Raw genomic sequence first — 17352 nt, 5'->3', positions numbered from 1 at the left:
CCAAGGTTATTTTGACAACACCTACGCCACCGAGAAGGGCAACAGCAGCGATGTTGTGCGAACACCATCACCTCTGAGCCACACACCATCCTGATTTGGACACATACCACTGTTCTTTCATCACCACTGGGTCAATATTATGGAATTCTCTGCCTAACACCATTGTGGGAGCACCATCACCACAAGTACTGCAGCAGTTTATCCACCAACACCACCTCAGGACAACCAAGGATGGGCAGTAAATGCGGCCTAGCCAGTGTCGCCCACATCCCGACAGCGAATAACAAAAGAGATAGGCCGAGAATGACATGAAATTTTGGCACCACGCTCTTATTGCACAAATCCGGATAGCAAACCACTGCTGCGGGCAGAAGTGGTGGATGAGGAATGCCAAACAGATGCTCAGACTTCCAGCCCAAGCTGCCCGTCCACTGCTAGGCGTGTTTCTCAGGAGGACCAGCAACCTCAATGTCGAGGTTCGGCCAGCTCCCCTTAAAGCCATCCAACCAACGTTTCCTCTTCAAATAACACTGGCACCATAGGTTGCGACACAATGAAGGCACTGCGACTGCTTCTGGGTCATGAAGGTGTCTCTGCAGTCAGATACCACCTGAACTTTTGAAAGTGTACATAGAATTACATAAAATTTACAGCACAGAAACAGGCCATTTGGTCCAACTGGTCTATGCTGGTGTTTATGCTCCACATGAGCCTCCTCCCACCTGATTTCATCTCACCCCATCAACATATCCTTCTATTCCCTTCTCCCTTGTGTACTTATCTAGATTCCCCCTAAATGCATCTAGGTTTCATGAACGCAAACAATAAACATAATGGACATATCTACATGAAAACAAAGTTTAATAACACTGTGGTTCAGAATTGAAAAAACTCAAGGAATTATCTATAAAAAGGGATATAATTATATTAAAAAATTGCAAATTCAAAATGAAAACCAAAAATACAACACACAGCAGGCCAGCTTGTATTAATATAGCACCTTTCATGTCCTCAGGATATCCCAAAGTGTTTTACAGCCAATTAAATACTTTTGAAGTGTGGTCACTGTTGTAATGTAGGAAAAGACAGGTTATGTTTCGGGTTCTGGTATAGAGGACACAGTCGGAGTGTCACTTCCCTGACTGACCTGCTGTAAGTTTCTGGTATTTTTCAGCTTTCATTTCAAGGAGCTACGTATTCTGGACACCAGCAAAGAAATGAGTTAAGAGTTTGGCTGGAAACGAACATGAAGTGTTGGAAATAACACTCAGAAATGTTAATAATAAAAGCACTAAATGACTGGAGGACATGCAATGAAATGTAATTAAAATACAATTTAAAACTTGGAAAATCGTGTGTATTTTTGCAGTTTTACTTTCTCTTTCCTGCGCTCTTAGTTACTTTAGCCATAGAGCTCTGGCTCTTTCTCTCTTGCTCCGCTCGGAGAGCTGCTTCGATTGCTGCAGTTTCTTTCTGCTTCTTCAGTTCTTCCTCGATAAGTTTATTTCTGTACGACTCTCTAAGTTTGTAGATGTCTTGTCGAGCTTCATCGAGGGCTGCCTGCAGTGTATGAAAACAAAGGATTGTGGCACTATATTATATATACATACACAGAAGTAAAATGTTAGTTCTTGGCACATTGCTGAAGAGTTAACTTGTTTAGGCATGAATGGGCTCCTGGGACTGTTGAGCAGTTAACTTGCTGAGTGATGGCACTTATCTTCATCAAATGTTATAAAAAGGTACAAAAAAAATTACAAGGATGATATCAGAACTGAGAGCTTGTAACTATCAGGAAAGACTGAACAGGCTGGGGCTCTTTTCTCTAGAAAAGAGAAGGCTGAGGGCTGAACTAATAGAGGTCTCTAAAATTATGAAGGGTTTTGATAAGGTAGACATGGAGAGGATGCTTGCACTTGTGGGGGAGTCCAAAATTAGTGGTCATTATAGCCACTAATAAATCTAATAAGGAATTCAGGAGAAACTTCTTTACCCAGAGAGTAGTTAGAATGTGGAACTTGCCACCACAAGGAGTGGTTGAGGCGAATCGCATAGATGCATTTAAGTGGAAGCGATATAAGTACATGAGGGAGAAAGGAATAGAAGGATGAGCTGATAGGGTTAGATGAAGTAGGGAGGGAGGAGGCTCATGTGGAGCATAAACCAGTTGGGCTGAATGGCCTGTTTCTTTGCTGTAAATTCTATGTAAAATGTTGCTCTAGTTGCATCAGTCTTTATATTTCTGCCTTTTAAAAAAAAATCAATAAGAGGATGATGGCCTCCATTTCCAAAATGGATAGGGACAGAGGAGAAACAAGGTAAATCGGCAATTTGCGCCGGCAATTTCCTCAGGGCTACTCCTGCTTCACTGACGTTACACCAGCGGAAATTTGGCGGAAACCCCGTTTACCCTTAAGTTATGACGGTGGAAGGGGAGAAGCCCTGAGGAAATTCTCGCCTGATCTTTGAAATAGTGCCATGGGATATTTTACGTTTACCTGAGAGGGCAGACAGAGTCTTGGTTTAACGTCTCATCTGAAGGATGCCACCTCTGATAGTGCAGCACTTCCTCAGTACTGCACTGAAGTGTCAGCCTCGATTTTGTGCTCAAGTCTCTGGCGTGGGACTTGAACCCACAACCTTCTGACTCGGAGGCGTGAGTGCTACTACTGAGCCATACCTGTTTAAAAATTTTTATTTAATTTTTTAGGTGTTTATTTATATAGTATAGGGTTAATATTCAGTAATAGGGTAATTCCAATACTTGAGTGACCTTATTGCTGTAATGTCAATTGCTGTAACTACCATCGCCGAATCCCCCACCATCAACATCCTGGGGGTCACCATTGACCAGAAACTTAACTGGACTGGCCATATAAATACTGTGGCTACAAGAGCAGGTCAGAGGCTGGGTATTCTGCGGCGGGTGACTCACCTCCTGACTCCCCAAAACCTTTCCACCATCTACAAGGCACAAGTCAGGAGTGTGATGGAATACTCTCCACTTGCCTGGATGAGTGCAGTTCCAACAACACTCAAGAAGCTCAACACCATCCAGGACAAAGCGGCCCGCTTGATTGGCACCCCATCCACCACACTAAACATTCACTCCCTTCACCACTGGCGCACTGTGGCTGCAGTGTGTACCATCCACAGGATGCACTGCAGCAACTCACCAAGGCTTCTTCGACAGCACCTCCCAAGCCCGCGACCTCTACCACCTAGAAGGACAAGAGCAGTAGGCACATGGGAACAACACCACCTGCACGTTCCCCTCCAAGTCACACACCATCCCGACTTGGAAATATATCGTCGTTCCTTCATCGTCGCTGGGTCAAAATCGTGGAACTCCCTTACTAACAGCACTGTGGTCGAACCTTTATCACACAGACTGCAGCGGCTCAAGAAGGCGGCTCACCACCACCTTCTCAAGGGCAATTAGGGATGGGCAATAAATGCTGGCCTTGCCAGCGATGCCCACATCCCATGAACGAATAAAAAAAATTGTCAGTGTGTGGCATGATACCCTAAAGCACACGGCCCAGGGACCCTGGAACTCCCTGGAAATACCAGCAATCGAAGGGTTAAAAATGTATAAAATGTGCATTTGGAGCCAAATTTTGGGGTTTTTACAAGAGAAGGGTGGGACTTTTTGGAATGAATGGGAAACCCGCACTAAAAAGTAGCATGAGGGCAGCCTGGGTGGAGGTAACACAAGGAATGAATGGTGTCTCATCCAGGACCAGATTCTGGGAGCAGGGCAGTAAGTAATCTGATGGGTCTTTGAAGGTCGGCAAGTGTGCTCACGCTTTGCTTAATTTTAAACTGAGGACCCTAATTGTGTAAACCTGTGCCGTATGTTTATAAATCAAGAACATCGGCAGATACTAGAAGGTAATGTCACTTTGCTCCCAGTGGAAGCAAGCAGGGGTCAGAGAATCAGCTCTACGACGTTGTTGTTCCATCTCTGACTTGTTCTTGCAAGCTAGCTGTCATATTTGCTCATCTTTACAAGATCCCTAATGTTGGTTGAGGATAAACAAATGAATAATTATGAGAGACTATCAGCCCGGTATGGCCCTTTCGATTTATTGAATGATGTTATTTTCCAGACAACAAGCTCTCAGACAAACACATCTGCTCTTCACAACGATGCTTGTGGGAATCTGAGTCTCTCGTTATTAGGGTAGATCTTCAATCGCGTGCTCCTGACATGGAAACCTGACCATTGGCAGCGCAGCTGGAGAAATCATGTGTTTACAGCCGAATAATATTAATGGACAGCATTGGAAAATTTAACCTCTAATGTCCATTTTGGGACAGCCCGGCGTGAGGCTGTATGTCAGTGAGAATGACGAGAGTCGGGATTGATAAAGTAAAGAAAGAAATGAACTTGCTCTAATATAGCGCCTTTCACGACCTCAGGACATTCCAAAGCTCTTTACAGCCAAATGAAGTACTTTTTAAGTACTGTTGTAATGTAGGAAAGGCAGCAGCCAATTTGCGCACAGCAAGATCCCACAAACAGCAATGTGATAATGACCAGATCATCTGTTTTCAGGTGTAGGTTGAGGGATAAATAATAGCCAGGACACTGGGAAGAACTCCCCTGCTCTTCTTCGAAATAGTGGCCATGGGATCTTTTATGTCCACCTGAGATGGCAGACTGGGCCTTGGTTTCACGTTTCATCCGAAAGAGGGCACCTCTGACAGTGCAGCAGTCCTCAGTACTGCACTGGAATGTCAGCCTAGAATTTGTGCTCATAGTAAGTCTGAAAGGGACTGAAATTCCTTTGGAGCATGTGCTGTAACAAGGCAGGCATTGTCCAGTTTACAAAAGAAGCTCTGTAATGGAATACTTCTGGGAACAAATGACCTCACCTGCAAATCCTCGTACATTTGCAGCTGCTGTGCCTTCAACTGACGGCGAGCCTGACGTTCTCGCTCTCGCTGTTCGAGGACTACCTCTCGCTTTTGGCGGAACTTGTGAATTTCTTCTGCCTTGCTCCTCTCCTGTTCTTCATCAGTTCTTTCATCCTTCAAAACTGGTTCGGGTAGTGTAGTCCTGTTGAGATATAAGCAGCTCATTCCAGCACCATCCTGAATATTTACTACTTGAATTAATATTTGCGGACAGAAAAAAGTCCTGGTCGGACACACATATTTGTTTTTAAAGCAACTTGGCGCAAGTAGAACCATAGAATCATACTGCACAGAAGGAGGACATTCGGCCCATTGTGCCTGTGCTGACTCTTTGAAAGAGCTATCCAATTAGTCCCACTCCCCTGCTCTACAACTACTACTACAACTACAACATTTATATTGTGCCTTTAACATAGTAAAACGTCCCAAGGCACTTCACAGGAGCGTTATCAGACAAAATTTGACACTGAGCCACAAAGGAGATATTAGGACAGGTGACCAAAAGCTTGGTCAAAGAGGTAGGTTTTAAGGAGCGTCTTAAAGGGGAAAAGAGTGGTAAAGAAGTGGAGAGGTTTAGGGACGGATTCCAGAGTTTAGGGCCTAGACAACAAAAGGCACGGCTGCCAACGGTGGAGCAATGAAAATCAGAGATGCACAAGAGGCCAGAATTGGAGGAGTGCAGAGTTCTCTTCCCCATAGCCCTGCAAATCTTTCCTTTTCAAGTATAAATCCAATTCCCTTTTGAAAGTTATGATTGAATCTGCTTCCACCACTCTTTCAGGCAGTGCATTCCAGATCATAACAACTCGTTGCATAAAAGAAATTTTCCTCATCTCACCTCTGGTTCTTTGCCTATTACCTTAAATCTATGTCCTCTGATTATCAACCCTCCTGCCAGTGGAAACAGTTTCTCCTGTGTTTGCTAAAATCAACAATATAGTCGCAGTGCCTATGCACGATAAAATCATAAACTCAACAGTGAGGATCTGCGTGTCCTACTTAGATGTTCAGCACTGGATACAGAGTGTGGCTGCTATAATTGGACACAATATCACCAGATTCCTCTCCTGTGTTGTTTCCTGTAGCCTACGGCTTATATTACATTCCCTTCCCACCCATATCATCATCTTGCATTTAAGCTGGGAATGGTTAAGCTGGAGAAAAAAAGGTTTAGGAGACACTTATCAATATTTTCAACATTCCAAAGTGAACCCCAATAAATTGTTCAATTGAACTCCAGACTTTGTAACTTGAGGCACAGACTGGTGCTCAGGAGAGGGAAGGTGAATGGACAGTTTGGATTGGCTTCGTACAGAGGGCAGTGAATGTGTGGTACAGACAGTGGTGGTGGACGGTGGTAGTAAATTCAAGAGAGAGCTCGAGAAATGATAGATGGTTCTGAGAGGTAAGTGGTAATTACAGGAGTATGCACGGGCACAGGGAAGCCTTGCCCACCAGCAGCGCACGTTGGAAAATTGTGAGCAGATACTCGGGAAAATACCTTCAGTATATAGTGCGGGATTTACTGGCTCTGGGATTGGCCAGATGGACAGGAATGGTTCTTTCCAATTCTGTACATCCCTATTCCTACTAGGAATAAAATTGGGATCGAGAAGCGCTAATTACTGTGATATCATAGTGTCAACAGAAATTTGGTTTCAGAAGGGGTCAAGACTGGGAACTAAATATTCCCGTCTGTGAGATCTTCATAGGAGATGGAGAAGATGAAGAAGAACAAAAGAAGATTGGTGGCACTAAGGAATCGATTACCACTTCAGAAAGAAAGTATATCACTGAAGGTACTGTTCAGTCTGAGACTCTCTGGATTGAACTGAGAAATAATAAGGGCTCTGCAACAATATTGAGCATTCATTATAGTGAGAAAGAAAGAACTTGCATTTATATAGCACCTATTACCCCTGAGAAGGGGATCGGTTACCTTTAAAATGCCCGTAAGTTGTTCCTGTAGCAGCAAAGAAAAAGGTACATCCTGCTTTTCCTCAGCCCAGGAAAGGCCTCATGGCCCCAAGCACAGATTAGCTGGGTGTGGCTCAGGCATTGGTCATTGGATTAATGTGCCCTTGGAGACATGATGTACCGTCCCAGTCATTTGAATGACTATGTCCCCAGGGTTTGGGATGGGGGTCTGTGTTCTCAGCTCCAGGTGGAGGGCTTTCTCCTTCAACACTTATACTGGTGAAGAAGGCCCCCAGAAGTTTCAGTGCCCTGATATTTAGCAGTACTTGGGAAGGGAAATGGAGTTTAGTTGCACTGCACGGGGTGTAAAACTGGGCTTCCAATTCGATATCGCCTGCTTTGCGCTACTGTCCAAGATCAATTTCACCCCCCATGCAGTTAAGTGTATTTCAATAAGACATAACTACAGACTATTGGATGCTGCAGCTGAGACCAAGGGCCCGATATTAGCAGGGCGGCGGGTTCTCAGCAGGGGGTCGACTCGGTGCGTGGGTAACATGCCCGGTGAAATCGGGGTGCTCCGCACGCAATTACAGGATAATTGGAGCCACTTACCTGTGCTTCCAGGTTTCCTGCTGGTAAGCTGCGCGGCAGGTGGACTGCGCATGCGCAGCAAGGTCTGTCAGCTGGAGGAGCCCTATTTAAAGGGGCAGTCCTCCACTGACTGATGCTGCAGAAAATAGGAAAAATTACAGCATGGAGCAGCCCAGGGGGAAGGCTGCTCCCAGGTTTAATGATGCCTCACTCCAGGTGTCATTGGATGGGGTGAGGAGGAGGGGGAGGACAGAGATCTTCCACCCCGGTGGGCGGGAGGAAGCGGCCTGCCTCTGCCACCAAGAAGGTCTGGCTCGAGGTGGCAGAGGAGGTCACCTGCACCACCAACATATCGCCCACCTGCATACAGTGCAGGAGGCGTTGCAATGACCTAAGTAGCCAGCCGAAGTGAGTACACTTACTCATTCCCCTACACTCCGTCTGCCACATCACCGCCCCCACCCCACATCTCCTTCTGCACAGCCAACATTACTCTGTCACATCACTCCTCACACCCACTCAAACCTCATCCTCATCTTACCTGCACTTACTCACCTCGCCAGTACTCATCCCGCCACTACCACTCAACCCAATCCTCATACAATCTCATGGCTCTATCTCATACTCACCCTCTCATGCATCTCTTTCACGGTCAGCCTCACTCAACCTGCCACTACCTGTGCTGCAGCCACAGGGCATGCATCACATATGTGCAGTAGGAAGCGTAAGGCAAACGTGTTGTGAGCATGAAGGGTGTTTGAGGGTTTGTCATGGTGTTTACCAATATTTGATTTCTGATCAACTCACATAACATATTATATTGTCACCACTACTGCCACGTTTTTGCGAATCTTGTCTGGTTTGTGCAATAATGCCCTTTCCTGAGGATCACTATGAAGACCCACAACTCATGCCACCCATTATGTCACTGCAGATTGGGTGTAGGTGTATTTGCAGGGCTCTTTTGTGCAGACGACTGAGAGACGTTGGCGATGTCCCCAGTGGCACCCTGGAAGGATGCGGAGGAGAAGTTGTTGAGGGCAGTGGTGACTTTGACAGCGACAGGTAAGAAGATAGTGCTTGGGCCAGCCGGGAGCAGCTCGGCATGAAGGAGGCTGCAGATGCCCACGACTACATGTCCACCGAAGCTGAGCCTCGGTCTGTAGACCCTGTGGTGAGGGTAGTGCCCTCTGCGAAGCATCTCTCTCTGCGGTTGCCCTCCCTCCTGCTGTGCAGGTGGATGTGTCACAGCACTGTGTTGTGGAGCTCCACGTGTCAGAGGTGGACGGCGTGGCCGGCGAGACTGTTGATGCTGTTCGCCCTCCGAGGAGGTCATGACTGCAGCTACGGCGGCCCCCATCCGGAAGATGTACATTTGAGGGAGTCCCCAAGGTTGGTAAATGTGTCTGGACACTGGGGTAAGTGTGCAAGTTTATGCATTTGATTGTTAGGAGGAGGGTGGTGGAGGCCAAACTTTGTCCAAAGTGACAGAGTGGCCTCCTGCAATGAGTGAGAGTCTCCCCCCCACCTATCAAATGGACCTTTGCAGCTGCCACAGGCTGGTTGCTGCAACACGTCCATTTGAACTGGGTGTGTTTCCCCCAGTACGGGAAACAGTCTCAGTTATTTGCAAAATCCGATCCCTCCTAAAATATCAGGTCAATCAGGTCTGTAAACAACCTGAAGTACCTGTTCAAGTACTTTAAGTGGCATCAGTCGGCTTTAATTGCCGGCTGGAGTCCCACATGCGGGGGCTCCGCGCGCACGTGAGCGCGTCACTGGGGAACCCGGAAATGGGGGGGTTGGAGCCGGGCTCCGGACCTGCCCCGGGAATCCCGGATTTTCGCAGCCCTCCCGCCACGAACGCACCCAATCGCGGGAGCGAAAATAGAGCCCCAAGCGTCTCCTTGAGATGACTGGCTACATAACTGTACATAAATACCTTACATAGTGGGTCCATTTCATTTTTTCAATTAAATGATCAGAGTCTTGTGAACTTCTGCCAACAGCTGTGGCTTGAATTTCTTGAACACCCTGAGAACCACCTACACACAGATAACAAACACTGTGTCAGGTTGACAATTTACTGATTTTAAAAATATAGGCCCTTTTTGAGCCACTAACTCTTCATGTGTTTGTCTGAATTTCTCTCTTCACTATTTTAGTTGATAAATATTCAGCATCAGTGATCTGCAAAGACAGGTTAATATTTCAAGTGTGTTACCCTTCATCAAAAGATTTAATTTAATAGGTTAATGCCTCCTTCAAACAAACATACTGAACATTTATAAATTCACATCCCCCGATAGTATTTCAGGTCTATAACAAGTACGGTTATGAATCATAAAAAAAAGTCTTTATTTTGTCACTGCTCAATGAGCCATATTTAATAGAATAATGCGCACATCACACAGAATACTGTGAGACTCACCCTGCAGACAGAAATAACAAATACCATGACAGTGTGAGAAAATACAGCTCGTGGAAAAGTTTGTAGTATTAATGTTTAAAACAGAAGTCAGAACAAAAATCTCCCCTGAATGTTAAAACAGTCCTATAACCAGCAAATGAACACTTACTGATCTGTGGCTGCAGTGGAAAACATCGGCACCAAAAGTTAATATAAAGACAAACAGAAACAATAACTAGTGTGTAAATATTTTCGAATGTATTAAGGAATATCCAGTGACATGAATCACAGCAAGTTGGATGAAAGGATATTTTACAATGACAGGCATGTTATACCGTGTAAGATATAATGTATTATCTTGCTGCTAAAGAGCAGCTATATTAGACCTGGCCTATTCCTTTAATCGCTGTAAATAGCAAGAACCTGAGGTCAATTAGAGGTTAACTGTTGTTGGAAGTTTGTACATTGACAGGTACTTATAAATTCCTGGCTCCAGGTCAGAAGAAACCAGAGTGTAATGGGTGCTTTTTTTTTATACTATTGACACTTTGATGTTTGAAGTATGAAGTATAACAGACTCAAAATAATACAATGAATTAATGACCCCCTCCAAGCGTTAGTTAAGCTGGGAAATTTGTAGTTTTCTTCAAAAAGGTAAGGAATATAATTCTATTTATTCCGATAGATTTCCTGTGGTGTTAATCATAGTGAACTTCCATCACCCCATGGATACACGCCCGGGTCCAGGTAGTTTCCATGATGTGAACAAGTGACACTTTCGGCACTACTGAGGCAGATCCCTCATTGGGAGGGAGGGGGGTGATGGATTTTGCTCGGTCCTTGTCACAGCGTAAGAGGGCCAAAGATTTTTTTTAAGTAATTACAATGCCATCCTTTCAAAGCTGTCACTTTCTAAAAAGGCCACTGTCTCCATGGTGATCGATAGCTGTAGGGAAAGTTGCCTTTTAAAGAACACTGGGCTCCACTTCTGCCAAGATCCAGTCCTGGCATTCTAGGGTGCCAGCTTCATGCAGGCACACATTATACTGGGGGAAAATGTGGCGGAACGGGCAGGATTTTGCAAAGACAACGTCATCCCAATAGTCTTGGTTCATCTACTGACGACTGCAGAGAAAGGGACAGATGCAAGAACTGCCCGTCTTCCACTTCTAGCAGAACCTTGCGACACCTAAAAAGAAAAGAGCTAGAGGCCTGGCATGACCAGGTCTCACCCCAAATTCCTCTCCCTCCTACCCAGATAGCGCCACTTTTCCGGCACCAGGACAGATGAGTTTTGAAGCTTTCATTTTTATTTTCAGTTTTCTATTTTATTATTTTTATTGTTCTTTTTCTTAAAAAAAATTCTCCTGTAAACTCAGGTCCCGACTCTCTCAGATTCTCTGCTCTTTCCTGACTCGAATCTCCTCTCCCCTCTATATGTGAGCAATGCCTGAGGAGATCAACCAGCACGTTACAACGAGTGACGGAAGGGGAAATGTGTTTCAGGGAAAAGTGTCATATCTCTGGGTTCTGATGATGTCAATGTATTGCTCAGGCTTCCCTGTTGTGCTTTATGAGGTCATTGAACCCCATAATAAATGCACTTTTGCCTACCTGGCTCTTTTTTAAATCAGTTTTTATGTGGAATTTCTTGTGCTTAACATGTGACTGAGTAGTTTCTAGTTTTTGGACAGGTACAAAAAATAATTAAAAAGTCTAATGAAATGTTGGCCTTTATCTCAAGGAGGGTGGAATATAAAGGAATGGAAGCTATGTTATAGTTATATAACGTTCTGCTTAGACCCCATTTAGAGTATTGCACTCAGTTCTGGGCACTGTACCTCAGGAAGGATATACTGGCCTTGGAGGGGGTGCAGCACAGATTCATCAGACTGATACTTCAACTAAAAGGGTTAAATTATGAGAACAGGTTGCATAGACTAGGCTTGTATTCCCTTGAGTATAGAAGATTAAAGGATGATAGAGAGAAACAATTTTCTCTGGTGGGGGAGTCCAGAACAAGTGGGTATAATCTCAAAATTAGAGCTAGGCCGCTCAGGGGTGATGTCAGAAAGCACTTCTTCACACAAAGGATAGTGGAAATCTGGAACTCTCTCCCCCAAAAAGCCGTTGAAAATTTCAAAACTGAGATTAATAGATTTTTGTTTGGCAAGGGTATTAAGGGTTGCGGAACCAGGGCGGGTAGATGGAATTAAGATACAGATCAGCCATGATCTAATTGAATGTTGGAACAGGCTCGAGGGGCTGAATGGCCTCCTCCTGTTCCTAGGTTCTTATGTATCTAATCTCATGCGGAGTACGCTGTACCTGTGGGCGGCATCTCTTGCGTTACTGCAACACGACTGACACCTTCAGGACCATCCTCACCCACACTTTCACCGTCCTTTTCACCAGCGCTCACCAGAGAGTCATTTGATGCTTCGAAATTCTGGATATGCAGACGGAGCTGTAAGGCCTGGGACACAGTGGGCACAAAAACATTTTGATAAGGATTGTTACAAATTGCATTTTCATCACTTCATTTTTGAGGAGCATTAACAAAATGAAAACACTTTTGGAAGGCTTTTCACTTGCAATACATGTGGCAAGTCAAATGAAGAATATATAGGGGCCGATTTTCGGATGGCGGAGTGGCTGCGTTGGGGGCGGGGGGCTCGTAAAATGGCGCAAACCCGGAGCCCGGCTCCAACCCACTGACTTCTGGGTTCCCCAGTGACGCGTTCGGATGCGTGCGCACCTCCCGAATGCGGGACTCCCACCGGCAATTAAAGCCGGCGGGATGATAATTTACATAGTTAGGCAGATAGTTGAGGTAATTGAGAGACCTCATTGAGTGGAGATTTTGGCAGGGGTGCAATTTTGAAGGATCCTCAGCGTGTTTCCCATGCTGTGGGAAACACTCCCTGTTGTAGCAGACGTGTTTCAGCCAACAGCCGGTGGGAGATGTAAAGGATTATTTGACAGGTGGGGGGAAAACCTCATTTGTTGCAGCAGGGCACTCTGTCACTTCAGACAAAGTTTTGGCTGCAAGACCTTTGTGTTTCCACTCAAAATTCTTAATTTATACCCAAAACTCCTCTGTGCAAACACATTTACCTACTTTGCGGATCCCCTCAAACTCACACCGTAAGGATGGGGGGAGCCATGGCTGCATTCATCACTTCATCAGAGGACAAGCAACATCACCAGCCTTGCCAGGCACGCCGTCCACCTCTGCCACTTGGAGCTCCACAACACAGTGCTGCACCATAGGCACCTGCACAACAGCATGGAGGGCAACAACAAAGAGAGTGACGTTGCAGGAGGCACTACCCTCGCAACAGGGTTGACAGACCGAGGCTCAGCTTCCTGGACCTCTCTGGGGAGCAGTACATACGGAGGCTCAGAGTCAGTCGCCGGGTAGTCGCGGACATCTGGCAGCCTCCTTCATGCTGAGCTGCTCCCAGCTGCCCCGAGCAGCATCTCCTTACCTGTCGCTGTCAAAGTCACCACTGCCCTCAACTTCTTCGCTTCTGGATCGTTCCAGGGTGACATCGCCGGGTTCTCTCAGTCGTCGGCACACAAGTGCAGAAGGCAGGTCACCGACGGCTTGTTTTGCAGGGCCTCGCACTACGTCAACTTCCCCATGGATGATCTCAGCCAGACGGAGAGGGCAGTGGGATTACATGCTGTGGCTGGCTTCCCACGGGTGCAGGGTGTAATCAATTGCACCCATATAGCAATACGAGCACCTCCACACGAGCCAAGACTGTTCATCAACAGGAAGGGCGATCACTCCATCAACACTCAGCTCATCTGTGACCACCGCAAGAGATTTCTGCACGTGTGCGCCAAATACCCTGGCAGCTGCCACGATTCCTTCATCCTCCGGGAGTCCAACATCCCACCTCTCTTCCACGCACCGAACATCCGCAAGGGCTCGCTCCTTGGGGACAAGGGATACCCCCTGCACACGTGGCTCATGACACCTCTGAGGAACCCCACCACTGAGCAACAGCGTTGATATAACGACAGCCACATAGCTACTAGGTCTACAATTGAGCATGCTATAGGGCAGCTCAAGATGCGCTTCGGGTGGCTTGATCGTTCTGGGGGAGCGCTTCAATGCGCACCAGAGTGGGACCCGTTAGTCGTCTGTTGTGTCTTGCACAACTGAGAGGGTTGCCACTGGAGGAGGCCCCATCCACATCTGCCACCCACATTGAAGAGAAGGAGGAGGAGGAGGATGATGAGGACGAGGTGGAGGAGGAAGAGGCAGAGGAGGTGGAGCAACCCGTGGGCAGAACAGTGGCTCACCTGGCTGCTTGTGAGGCCAGGGAGTCACTGATATGTGAACGGTTCTCCTAACATCAAACAGTGTGAAGAGTCTTAGATGGTGCTTGTGGTATTAAAGTTGAGAGCAGTGGTGACCTTCACTGCCATCGTTGGTGCATGACAAATGGTTGATGGTTGCTGCAAATCTTATTGGACCAGGTGGTACAACCTAGCCACAGCCTCCTTGTTGAGCTTGAGCCTCCTCAGGCACTGTTCCTCCACCAAGCTGAAACCGTTATGGCAAAGCTATTGCCTGCAGTGATACCTGTTGTACGTCATTCAACTCCTACACCCTCTGTGCTCACTGGAGCGTACTTTCTTTCTGTTCCACTGTAATACGCCTCCCACCAGCAACTACAGTCACACTCTCCTCTTTACTATTCACTTCTCTCACAGCTATGACGATACTTTAAAATCAGTAACACCAAGTCTGACCTGGAGTAAAAATGTGACTCTGCAGCCAAAGAAAATTGTCTGTATTGTGTGGCACACCTCTAAAAAAAATTGTCAATCATTAATGACCTAGCAAGCAAGCTAAGACACTGTGGAGATAAGACCCAGCCAGCATTTCTTCTTCTTCATATATCTGGTGCCACTAATTAGATGTATGGAAGACTGTTCTTAAAATCAAATAGGAACCGCATATGAAGAATTGAGTGCTGTAATGCAATGGGAAATGAGAGATTGGTAACATCAATCAGGGTTGAAAGTAGCACACCCTGAAAACCCTTTGTAGACCTTGGTACTGTAAGAATTACATAGGTATCTACAGTACAGAAAAATGTCATACGGCTCAACAGGTCTATGTCGGGGTTTATGCGTCACATGAGCCTCCTCCCACCTTACTTCATCTCATCCTTATCCTTCTATTCCTTTCTCGTATTTACCTAGCTTCCCCTTAAATGCATCTATGCTATTCACCTCAACCACTCCATCAGGTAGTGCGTTCCACTTTCTCATCACTCTGTGTTCTCAAAGAGAACTGTGCCCTTCATGATTATCTTTAGTATTGTTAACCCTAACATATGACTCCCTTTTAAGTTTCAGTTTAGTTTTACTCTCTATTTCCCCCTTTCACCTTATAGGAATATATTTATTTTGCACTCTGTCTATCTCGTATTTGAAGATTTCCCACTGGTTTGTTGAATTGTTTGCTCACTTTTTCACCTTGTTAATTTGTCCCAGATCCCTTTTTATCTCACTGACCTTCGCCTTTTCCCAGTCCAGCACCCTTAACTTTGACTTCATTTTCCTTTTGTATTCTCAGATTGTACCTAACTGTTATGGTTGCTATTTCCCAACTGTTCTCCTACTTTCATATCAATTATTTGCCCCACTTTATATCCCACATCTAAATCAAGCAATGTCTCTTTCCTTGTTGGAATATACCGATCTAGGAAGCAGTTCAAAAACCATTCCTCACACATGCATTACCTTTATCCCAGTCTATCTTGAGATAGGTAAAATCATCCAATGTTATTGCCCTGTTCTTACATGTCTCTCTGAACTGTCTGCAGATCTCCCCCTTCATCTCATCGTCACTGTTTGGCGGCCTGTAATGCACACCCCAGAATTTTATCATTTCCATTTGTGATCCATTGTCATCGAGTTTGGAGTCAGAATACATGACCAGTTTACATCAGCTTTAGGTCTTTTGAACCTCAGCATTTGTGCTGAAAATAAATCCTGGAACCACAATTATGGGATCCAAGTCCTAAATATAAACAATATGTCAAGGTTTAAGGGCTAAACGGACCACCTCCCAAATTTTGGGGAGTCTCCAATCTCCTAATACGTGCCCACAGTGGGCAATGCCTCCTGTTGGTAAACTAGATGTCAGTCTTGATTCAGTGTAGCCCTCTCACCTCTGAGTCAGAAGATCGTGGGTTCAAGCCCCACTCCAGAGACATGAGTACAAAATCTAGCTGATACTCCAGTGCAGTAATGAGGGGGTGCTGCACTGTCAGGGTGCTGTCTTTTAGTTGAGACACTAAACTGACACACCGTCTGCCCTCTCAGAAGGATGTAAAAGATCCCATAGCACTATTTCGAAAAAGAGCAAGGGAGTTCTCCCAGTGTCCTGGCCAATACTTATCCCTCAACCAACGTCACTAAAAAAGATTATCTGATCATTATCTCATTACTGTTTGTGGGACCTTGCTGTGTGCAAATTGGTTGCTGCGTTTCCCTACATTACAACAGTGACTACACTTCAAAAAAATGTAGTTTATTGGTTGTGAAGCGCTTTGGGACATTCTGAGGTCGTGAAAGGCCCTATATAAATGCAAGTTCTTTCTTGATTTCTTTCCTCAAGAGTCTAATACTTTTACAGACAGAATGAGATGCAAGCATTCATTGACGCCACTATAGTGGTAAAAAATATTAGCTGATTCACAGTGAATTACTTTGAAAGCCCTTCCAGGTTCCGCAGCCTCCCAAGCTCGTTTCATAGCATGGATTTCATCCTGTCGTTCGGTGTCTTTTTTGATGTCAACAGAGTCACCTTCACCATAATCAGTGACATAGTGAAGTTTGAAGTGAGGTTTCGTTAAATCAATTTGCTGTAGCTGAAAAACAACAAAAAAGTGTGCATTTCAGATAACCACGACTTCAATATTGCACCACATTTTTGTTAAACATTAGTTTAGTCAAGAAATTTAGAAATATCTTGAAGTTAGAGTTAATAATTGAAAGGATGACTGATTCCAGGTAGCTTGCTGCATTTGCAGAACTTACATTGTTACATAATATGGGACAATTTTGCAGTTAACTTAAAAATACACTAGTTTAAATATGTTTGAAAAAATTACTTTTAGTAACAGGTGGGAATGGAAAGAAAAACTTGCATTTATATAACTCCTTTCATGACCTCAAGATGTTCTAATGCTCTGCACAGTCAATTGTAATGCAGTCACGGTGGTAATGTAGAGAAACATATCAGGCAGTTTGAGCACAACAAAATCCCACAAACAATGAGATAAGTGACCAGGTTTGGTGTTGTTGGAGGGGTAGAGTGGGAATGAGGCAGGTAATAGGTAGCGATGGCTTGGGTAAGTGATTTTTAAAAAATGTATTCGTTCACGGGATGTGGGCGTCGCTGGTGAGGCCAGCATTTATTGCCCATCCCTAATTGCCCTCGAGAAGGTGGTGGTGAGCCGCCTTCTTGAACCGCT

The 17352-nt window shown here is 45.4% G+C and overlaps 1 protein-coding gene across 3 annotated transcripts in view; it reads right to left on the bottom strand.

The window, feature by feature from the left end:
* Nucleotides 1-875: 875 nt before the first annotated feature.
* The window catches only part of adgb (androglobin), a 225624-nt gene continuing 209147 nt past the window's right edge, over nt 876-17352 (bottom strand). For 2 of the 3 annotated variants that reach the window (XM_067989325.1, XM_067989323.1), the window contains 5 exons: nt 16585-16746; nt 12173-12320; nt 9377-9479; nt 4882-5065; nt 876-1560 (listed from right to left, as the gene is read on the bottom strand). In XM_067989325.1, coding sequence (XP_067845426.1) covers nt 1372-1560; nt 4882-5065; nt 9377-9479; nt 12173-12320; nt 16585-16746 — 786 coding nt within the window. In that variant the 3' untranslated portion in view covers nt 876-1371. Of the gene's footprint in view, nt 1561-4881; nt 5066-9376; nt 9480-12172; nt 12321-16584; nt 16747-17352 lie in introns of those variants that run through there. The other variant, XM_067989324.1, reaches the window with a different exon arrangement.

Source organism: Heptranchias perlo, chromosome 8 (assembly GCF_035084215.1).
Source record: "Heptranchias perlo isolate sHepPer1 chromosome 8, sHepPer1.hap1, whole genome shotgun sequence".
NCBI lineage: Eukaryota > Metazoa > Chordata > Chondrichthyes > Hexanchiformes > Hexanchidae > Heptranchias > Heptranchias perlo.
Note: the sequence above shows the minus strand (reverse complement) of the source record. Positions and strands in the feature narration are given on the sequence as shown.